Source organism: Papaver somniferum, chromosome 6 (assembly GCF_003573695.1).
Source record: "Papaver somniferum cultivar HN1 chromosome 6, ASM357369v1, whole genome shotgun sequence".
NCBI classification, from domain to species: Eukaryota; Viridiplantae; Streptophyta; class Magnoliopsida; order Ranunculales; family Papaveraceae; genus Papaver; species Papaver somniferum.
The window spans coordinates 104,691,148-104,701,027 of record NC_039363.1 but is presented as its reverse complement, the minus strand read 5'-3'; the positions used below and the strand labels follow the sequence as shown (position 1 = coordinate 104,701,027).

Sequence of the window (9,880 nt, the reverse complement as noted above, 5' to 3'; positions counted from 1 at the left end):
AATCCAAGAAGCAATCCACTATTTCTCTCTCTTCTGCTGAGGAAGAATATCGCGCTTTAGCCAGGGTAACTTCTGAGTTACAATGGTTACATTATTTATTCACTGATCTTCGTGTTACCATTCCGAAGCCAATTCCAGTCTATTGTGACAACCAGGCTGCTATCCACATTTCTGAAAATCCGGTGTTTCACGAACGCACTAAACATATCGAAATCGATTGTTATTTTGTTCGTGAAAAATTGATGTCTGGTCTTATAAAACCAACCTATATTCCATCTGTAGCTCAATTGGCTGATCTCTTCACTAAACCGCTTGGTGTGGATCACTTCAAACGTCTTGTCAGCAAGTTGGGCGTTCGGCCTCATAATCCTCGCGCTCCAACTTGAGGGGGGGGGGGGGGGGGGGGGTATTGGACGTCTGCACATAACCTGCCACAGCAGTGGCAAACTACCAAACAAGTTGTCCATGTTTTACTGCCAGAGCAGTGGCAAACTGCAACAACGTACTACCAAGCAAGTTGGCGTGTACCCACAACGCAGGTCTTGTGTACAATCCGAGTCTTATGTAAACTCCGAGTCTTGTGTACACCGTTATGGTAGCTCTAACTTTCCTGTATTATCTCCATTAGTTGTTTTAGATCCTAGGAATTTGATGTGATATATTCACTATATTTGTAAACATATATATACTCAATAAAAAATGATAGTCGACACATTGGTGAAAACTATTCCATATACAAACTTTCCATATACAAGTTTTGTATTCTAAGATCATTTGATACATTCTCTAGTACTGATTTTTGTTTGTATTTTGTTTTGGGGCAAAAACAGGACGGTAGAATTCAAAAAAGAGAGAGACATAGATATAGAAAGAGAGAGTGCGATGTGCACGCGCAGCAGAGGTGTGGATATCACTGTAGTTAGAGAGATAGGGAGTTTAATTATTTTCATTCTCTTTCTTTCTTATCTTTCTTGTTAAGGCTGCTTTAAGCTGATGATGATGAGAAGGTCTTGTACAGTGTATATATATTAATGAAAGAACGAAAGAAAGAAAGAAAGAAAGAAAGAGTAAAGATGAAACAAATAACAACATCCTCACCAAGTTCAGAGCAAAAAAACTCAAAAAGTAAATAAGGGTTTGTGGGTGTCACCTGATGAACTGAGCTGTGTGTGTTGTGTTTATTATTCTCCCTCTCTCCCTCACTCTCTTTCTCTCTTTCTCTCAATAGCTTTTGAATAAAGTGCTCTCTCTGTGTTTACTCTCTCACACTCACACACACAGAGATAGAGAGAGATTCTTAGTGCGTGCTTGTGGTTCTAATTAGAATTTTAATTCTTTTCTCTTTTTTTGGGATTTTCAAGAGCTGCTTTAATTTAAAGAAATCATCATCACCATCATCATATCATGGAGCAGTACTCTGGAAATCTCCATCATCATCATCATCATCATCATCATCATCACCAGCTCCAAGAACAACTCAATATTGTTGGATCTTCTTCTTCTTCAACTTCCTCTTTATCAACACCACCACCACCACCACCTTTTTATCAACTACTTGGAATCAACAATTCATCATCAACTTGGAACCAAAATCTCATTTTGTAAGTAAAATGAATATGAATTAAAACCCTATATGCTGACTTTATATTCTCCTCTTCTCTTTGCTCCTTTATTTCTTTTTCTTCTTCTTCCTTTCCCTTTATATAGTGTAGTGTGCTTGAAGGTGAATAAATGTCAACCCAAAATTAATATGCTTTATTCTTAGAATTTGGATTCTACTTGTTGTTTACTCATCATAACCTCATCCAGATGTTTTTGTTTTTGTCAAAACTTAAAACTGCTAACAGCCTAACTTCTTGCACTAGTCAACAAACATTCTTTGGAACTTATAATTTCTGTTACTTATTTATTAGCCTACTGCCAAACATTTGGAATTTAGTTCTTGGGTCTTCTTTGTTTGTATATCATTGATTATAACCCTAATAATTCTTAATTATTAGCGTTTGATGTTAATGAACAAGTTTATTTAGGGTACTACTATTTATATCTTCTCAACTGTATCTATATTTTTCTTCTATTCATGTTAGTGTTAGCTAGCTAGGGTTGCCATAGATGTACTAGTTTGGTTAAATTTTTTGATTTTGTATGTATACATGCAGGAATAATGGTGGTAATTACTTCAATCAAAATGGTAATGTCAATGGTATCACAGGCTCACCAAGAGATGAAGTTATAAGTAGGCAAAGTAAGAACAATAATGATGATGACATTCATCATTTTGTTCCACCTTCTCTAAACACTTCAACCATTCATCATCAAAATCAAGACTTGAGTAATTTTCATGGCCGAGGCTTCATCGACGTCAATGATCAGTCACTTCATGAGCTTCACCTTGCAAAAATCAAGAAAGAGCTACTCTTATCATCATCATCATCATTAGATTCTCATCACGCATCCAAATTATTCAGTAATGAAGCAATTATGAATAATACTTTCTCGAAAAACTACTTCAAAAATGAGAATCAACTACAAGATTTCTACGAAGAAGATCTAAGTAGCACTAATACGCATCTTGGAGATCTCTACAACAATAACCCAGAGACTTTTACTGGTTTTGGAAATTCTTTTAATCCATTAAGTAGAGTGCACGGTAATAATTTCAGCCAGATGATGATATTGCCAAGTACCACCATTTCCAATGCCGACTCAAATCCGCAGTCATTTACGAGTGCTACTACAAATACTTCTCCATTAGGTCTGAGTAGTTTTCAAGCTTTGGATCTCTTGAGTTCATCATCGACAAAGAATATTGGTGGAGGATTTGATCCTGACCAGACTAATTCACTGTTTAAAGATAGAAGCTTATCACTTAATCTTTATAACAATGATATGAATCCCGGAGTAATCAATAACAACTGGCCAAGCACAAACAATCCTAGCAAAGTGAGTTAAAACATTTAGTATTATCGCATTCGTTCATTGTTTAGCTGTGTTAGAACTTAGACCAAAGCTTAATTTTGACGGTACCTGATTAATACTAAAATGCTAAAAGAATGTAGTTTGTTCGTGATGTCTATCAACTTTTCTTAAGCAAACCTTAATTAAGGACTACTCCTTTCGGTCTGCTTTTTTTGCTTTATAATCATAGCGAAGTATCTTTTTTCTTTTCTTTTTTACTATATATAGAAAAATAGGATACTTGCTCAGTTTTTATATATACATGTTTTTAAGATGTTATGCGTTTTGTCATATTGATCATCACCAGGTAAATTCTTTAATCAATGGAGTAACAGATGCAGCAAAGAGACCAAGACCACCAGGTAGTAGTGGCAATCCGAAGAAAACGCCTCAGACAACACCAGTTAAGAAGCCTCGTACGGAGTCTCGATCTTCTATTCCACCCCTTAAGGTTTGTGGTAACATTGCCTCCGATGTGGTTTTCATTTTCACAAAATAGTTTAAATATGGGCATATTTAAAATTTTAGGTATTGATATATATGAAGCTTTAATATGCATGGATGTATGTCACCTGCAGGTAAGAAAGGAGAAATTGGGAGATAGAATTGCAAATCTTCAACAATTGGTGGCTCCTTTTGGCAAGGCATGCATATTACCTACATTACCTGTTTTACCTATTACTATATATTTAATTGACTAGGCTATTTCCATTATTGATAATTCATAATATCATAACATAATTAAGTAATGTTAAATGTTAATCAGTTGATGATAATGTGGGTATTTGATTTTGTTATGTAAACAGACTGACACAGCTTCTGTACTAATGGAAGCCATTGGGTACATCAAATTCCTACAAGAACAAGTCGAGGTACATATTCCATAAATTCTTCTCTTAGAAGTACATATAGATAGAGACAGAAGTAAAATCTTCCTATAATAAGAAAATTCAAACTTGTATGAACAACCAATCTTTTTTTCTTCATATTACTCCCTTGTTTCGAAGAACTTACGTTTAAATTGTTTTCTTCTTTTCAGACGTTAAGCGTGCCTTACATGAAGTCCGGTCGCAATAACAATGCTATGCGTCCAAAATTCCAACAGGTAATCAAAGAAACCTTATTGATCTACAAGTGATAAGAAGATGTTTCTCTTTGAATTTCTATTTCTATAATTTTGTGTGATGAGGATGATTATCATCTGATTTTGTTAACATATTTGTAGGGTACGAGTAATGCTAGAGGTGGTGAAGTTGACACGAATGAACCCAAACGAGATCTAAGGAGTCGGGGGCTTTGCTTAGTGCCGTTGTCATGCACGTCGTACATTATAACGGACGATAATAGCTTAAGTCATGTTAATTGGTCGACATCGGGACTACCTCACTTCGGCGGAGGCTCTATTTGATCAATGTGTGTATATATACATCTAGGAGGATAGGAGCGGTAACATGTACAATAATTTTGTTAATTAGTTTGTTGTTTAATTAGTTTCATTTATGAACTGAGAGCATAGTTATATATGCCCTCACTAAAAAGTTAAGTGGTGCAAGTATTGTAAGATGATGATGACGATCGGGTACGTAGCTGATGAAGGGGTCGTATATTGTATGTATTGACGGAGCAAATTTGGTCATCTTGTAAAAAGTTTCAAGCTAGACCAAGTTTGGTCCATTAATCAGCAGTTAAATGGATGAATAAATGAAACATTAGCATTATATGCGTGCATTCTTGTTTTGTTTACAGTTTACTATAACCCATGCGCTCATAGTCTAACTGAAATGTTAATTCGCCCATGCAAAATGATGCTTCCGGACCCCTGTAGCCAAACGCTTAGTTTCTCACTCGCAATAATTCCATTATTCAAGCTATATAACTCCCGAAAGCAAGTTTACGTGGAAAAGTTTGTAATAGTACTGCTGACGTATGCATGATATATAGCATCGCTCATCAACCTGGATTCAAAATATGACACCTCGCCCAATATCACTCTGTAGCCAAACCAATGAACCATGCACGTGAGGAACGAAATGATACTTCCAAACGAGGCGGCCATTTGGAAGCCAAACCACCAAGTGAGTTCAAAGTTAACGATATTAAACTTGATTATCATCTGGTGCTTCTGGTATACCTGTATTTCTTAGCTATATATGTAGTAGGCCACTAGGCCTTACGTACTCGAGAAGACTAATTTTCTTCTCGAAGTTGAGAACGAACAAACAAACAGCAAAAGAGATACTCCTCCAAGAGGGAAACCCATCTATCAAACAGCATACGTTTCACACAAGAGTTTTAGTGATAACGTCCAGAAAAATATCCTATCCGATGCACTAACGAGAATTGGGATTACGCGACTTGCCTGTATATTACAAACTTAAAATACGTATGGTGGTACAGAAATCAACGTATTATATATGGAAACACGTGCTCTAACGGGCAAAACTACATCATTGATGATCTACGGCTAAATTTTGCTGCTCTCAACCATGTCAATTTAATATTGACGCCATTAGGACAGACACTTGTAACTAAAGATTCCTTTTTTGTCCTCCCACCTACAGCGACTTGCATTTTGCACATGGCATGGCCACTTGACCGCAATTCGATATTGTAGACACTCAACATTACGTGGACACTCACACTTGGTTAAGTAGTTTTCACTTTGCCCAATTAGTTGTAATCAAGGGATATAAGATCTCACGTGGATACTTCTGTAAAGGAGTATCAATAAGGCCCAACTAGTTCTTGCTCCTCCGCCTGAGTCCTGATTTTCTCTGTAAAACTCAAGAAAACACAACTCCAAGTAGATAGCCCATCCGTATTACTGAAGTGATCATGGAAGAAACGGAACTAATGGAGAATCCACGCTGTCTCTTGTGTGTTTGCCTTAGTTTTCCTTTCCCAATCAGTTCTGCTAAACTTCTGATGGTTAGCAATTTATACTGCATTTCCTGATTTCGATATCAAAATGCTACTAGAGTTTTTCATTTAATTTAAGATTTGAACTTAATGGCTGTTAAATCGGAGGAAATTTTGATTTTGTGCATTTACTGATAAATTAAGTTTGTACATATTGAACTTTTATTTGGTTACGTGGAAATTGGTAGGTTGGTTCACGTTTGGTAATCAAGCAAAAAATTTAGTAGAAAAAAAAGAAAGAAACTTGGCATGGGAGGGCAACCACGGCTGAAGTCCAGGTTAATCCTCTTATAAGTTCGATTTTGGTTGAGTGTTAGATCTTGGTTTAGGCTTTCCCAGTAGCTCTAATCAAAATACGTATGCACTGCAACCCATAAGAGTATCTTACAGTTTTTTTTTAGATAACGACCTTCAAAAAGGCTAATGATCCTCCACAATTGTTGACAATAACCAAACAGGAGGCACAGACCAATACATAGAGGCATTGTTTGTTTTTGCCCATTTAGCTAATTCTTGAGCTACAAAATTACAAACACGCGGTTGGAAGTTAAAAATACAAGACACTAATTTAGAAGAAAATAACTGGATATCTTTGAAAATAACATCCGTAGGCGAATCTCCATCAAACAGGCCAACAAAAAATTGATCAATTAGAGTCTTCGCTTCACTTTCAACACTAGTATGAGTTAACTACTGCTCCATTGCTTTCTTCAGGACTGCCCAAATAGCTCTGTCTTCAGCTTCTTCAGCAGACTACTTTAAAAACCAGGGAAGCACAAAAAGAGGCTTTGCTTGAGAAATCCCTCGTCACATAACCTGCACCATTTGCTCCAAAAATCTCATCATTGGCACCATCAGTATTACACTTTATCCATCCAACGGAGGGGGGCATCCATTCATCACATAGGTTAACAGGAGTAGTACGAGAAACAATAAGACAGATTTTCCCAGTTAGAAGCATGGCTCTAGCTCTAACTAAGACAACAATACGAGTTTCTTTCAGATTTTGGAAGATGAAGTTATTCCTACTAGTCTAGATAGACCACAAGATAGTAACAAAGAGACACTGAGCTTCACCAGGGAGACTAGACAAAGGATCAGTTAACCAAAACAATAACCAGTCAGTGAAAGACTTGTTTTGAAAGAATTGAGTATTGATGCAAAAGTCAGACAGAAACTGGACTCGGCTAGAAAAAGGACAGAGAACCAAAGCATGCAATATAGATTCTTGAGGATCATTGCACCTAGAAAAATCAACACTATGCATAGGCATTCTGGTGTACAAAATAGTTCTAGCAGGAAGAGCATTTCTACCATCTTTCCATGTAAAGACTTGGATTCTGTAAGGAACCCTAATTTTCCAAATGCGTATCCAAAGGGAGGGCCTAAGGCTTCTGAGCCCCACGTAGGCATATTTTGAAGAAAACTTGCCATTCTTTGAAAGACCCCAAGCCCTCCTGTCAATAGTGCATACCTGGCTTAAGGGAATGGTGATAATCTTCTTGACATAAGCATTATAAGAATGAGTTTTAAGTTTAGACAAATTCCAAGTTCTGGTATGAGAATTAATGAAATAAGAGACTTTAATACTAGGATCAGGTGGGACTAAAGGGTTAGGTGTAGCTGTACCCAGGATTGGTATCCATTTGTCACACCAAGGGTTAATGAAATGACCATACCCAACAATCCAGGAGATGAAAGGCTTAATAAGTTCTTTTATATCATGCAAACACTTCCAAGTCCAATAGCACTTACTGGTGCACTTGGCATTCAAGAAATCAGTTCTAGGAAAGTATTTAGCTTTAAGAACAGTAGCTAGCATACAAGTAGGATTTTCTAGAATTCTCCAGGCATTCCTAGCCATCATAGCCAGGTTATTTAACTCAGCCTTTCTAAAACCTAGACCACCTTCAGCCTTAGGGGAACATAGAATATCCCATCCTAAAAGATGCAGTTTCCTTTCTTTGGGATCTAAAGTCTCTCCCCACCAGAATTTACAAATATGGGAATCCATTTGTTTACAAAGATGTTTTGGAATAACGAAATCTACCATTTGAAAAAGGGGGATAGCTTGACCAATATGTTTAATTAAAGTAGTTCTATCATCTTGAGACATGAGCTTATGCCGCCAGATAGAGATTCTGGCATCCACAGCTTGGAGAATACCCATATAGGTTTGAATTTTGGAAGCTTGAAACACAGTAGGAGCGCCAATATATTTTCTATTAAGTCTCTGCTCTTAATATCTAGGATGTTAGCCAGGAGAGCTTTCCCGTGTTCAGGAATTTTCCTACTAAATAAAATACCAGATTTATCAAAGTTGATTTCTTTCCCAGAGGCCAAGCAGTATTTTTGAAGATAATCTTTAATAACTTGAAAGTTTTGAACAGAAGCTTTAGGAAACAAAAGAGAGTCATCAGCAAACAAAAAATGTGTCATTTCTGGAGCATCTTTATTACAAACTTTGATACCTTCTAAAATTACTTTCTTTTGACGGTTGTCAATGTAAGAAGATAGAGCCTCAGGGCAGATGATATAAAGATAGGGGGATAGTGGATTCCCCCCTCTCATGCCTCTTTCAGGTTGGAAAAACCCTGTAGGGATACCATTGAGAAGGACAGAGTAGGAAACTATAAAAACACACTGGTTAATGAGTTTGATCTAGTGGTTTGAAAGACCCATTCTAGTCAAGACACTTTCAAGAAAACACCATTCAAGCTTATCATAAGATTTGGACATATCAAGTTTAATGGCAGCTATGCCTTCAATTTTTTCATAATGATTGACATCAAATATAACCTCATTAGCTAGCAGAATATTATCAGAAATACTCCTCTTAGGAATGAAGGAACTTTGATTTTGGGAAATAATGTTGTTCATGAAAGGTTTAAGTCTATTAGCAAGAGTTTTCTAAAGAATTTTGTAATTGAAATTGCAAAGCCCTATTGGTCTATACTGGGATACAAGATCAGCAAGAGGAACTTTATGAATGAGAGCAATATTAGTATGATTGAAAACTTTAGCAATATGCCCTGTCCTGAAGCAGGTGTGAGTCATGTCAATGACATCCTCACCTACTATATCCCTTTTTTTTTTGATAAAACAGGCCTGTAAAACCATCAGGGCCAGGAGCCTTTTTCCCCCCATTTGAAAAACAACATTCTTGATTTCCTCAACAGTAAGAGGTAAATTTAGAAGAGAATTATCTTCAGTAGAAAACTTAATGGGGAGATCAACAAGGATTTCATTTTGAAATTATTGAGTATGAGAGGAATAAAGGTTTTTAAAATAATTTATGAAGCAATTTCCAATACTATCTCTATCAATTAGAATAATATTTGTGGAATCCTTTATCCAACTAATAACATTTCTCTTTCTCCTAAAAAGGGTGACTCTGTGAAAATAGGGTGAATTTCTATCACCTTCCATGATCCAAACCTCCATAGACTTGTCCTTCAAGTATAGTTCCTTTAGATTGTAGAGATATTTCAGCATAGCCGTGAGTCTGGAGGTAGTACTAGTATCAGTTGGATTAGAAATCTGGACCTCTTCCAAGTCTTTTCTAATGGTAGATATATTGGTTTGAATATTACCAAAAAAAGTTTTATTCCAGTCCCTAAGACCTTTTTTGGTGTTTAAAAGCTCATCTTTCAGTTTATAGGCAGGAGAACCCACCACATTAACATACCAAGAGTTAGCAATGATGTCTCTACAGGTAGGATCTTCAATGCACATAGACATAAAGTGGAAAGGCCCAGGCATACAACATCCTCATAATTGAAACCAATATTCATGGGGCAGTGATCATAAGAGTTTCTGGGTAGATTGTTGACACAAGGTTTAGGGCATAAATCCTCAGCAGATTGGTTAATAAGACATTTATCTAATCTTTCAAGAATTAAATCAGGACCCTGCTGCATATTGGACCAGGTAAATCTAGGACCAGAGAAACCAGGATAATTGAAAACAGAACAAAAATTTCTAAGGTTTGAGAAATTAGAAT

General features: G+C 36.5%; 1 protein-coding gene across 1 annotated transcript; it reads left to right on the top strand.

Annotated features, from left to right (window-relative positions):
• Window positions 1-931: 931 nt before the first annotated feature.
• LOC113288687 (transcription factor bHLH110-like) lies at window positions 932-4,684 on the top strand. The gene is made up of 7 exons (XM_026537806.1): window positions 932-1,601; window positions 2,160-2,943; window positions 3,266-3,409; window positions 3,537-3,602; window positions 3,765-3,830; window positions 3,998-4,063; window positions 4,184-4,684. Exons 1-7 carry the CDS (start codon window positions 1,405-1,407, stop codon window positions 4,364-4,366), a joined length of 1,506 nt encoding a protein of 501 aa, XP_026393591.1. The 5' UTR covers window positions 932-1,404; the 3' UTR covers window positions 4,367-4,684.
• The last annotated feature ends 5,196 nt before the right edge of the window (window positions 4,685-9,880 follow it).

Coding starts and splice junctions, on each gene's coding strand:
- LOC113288687 (XM_026537806.1), top strand. CDS start 1,405: ATGGAGCAGTACTCTGGAAATCTCCATCATCATCATCATCATCATCAT. Junction 1,602..2,159: donor TGGAACCAAAATCTCATTTT/GTAAGTAAAATG, acceptor GTATACATGCAG/GAATAATGGTGGTAATTACT. Junction 4,064..4,183: donor TGCGTCCAAAATTCCAACAG/GTAATCAAAGAA, acceptor ACATATTTGTAG/GGTACGAGTAATGCTAGAGG.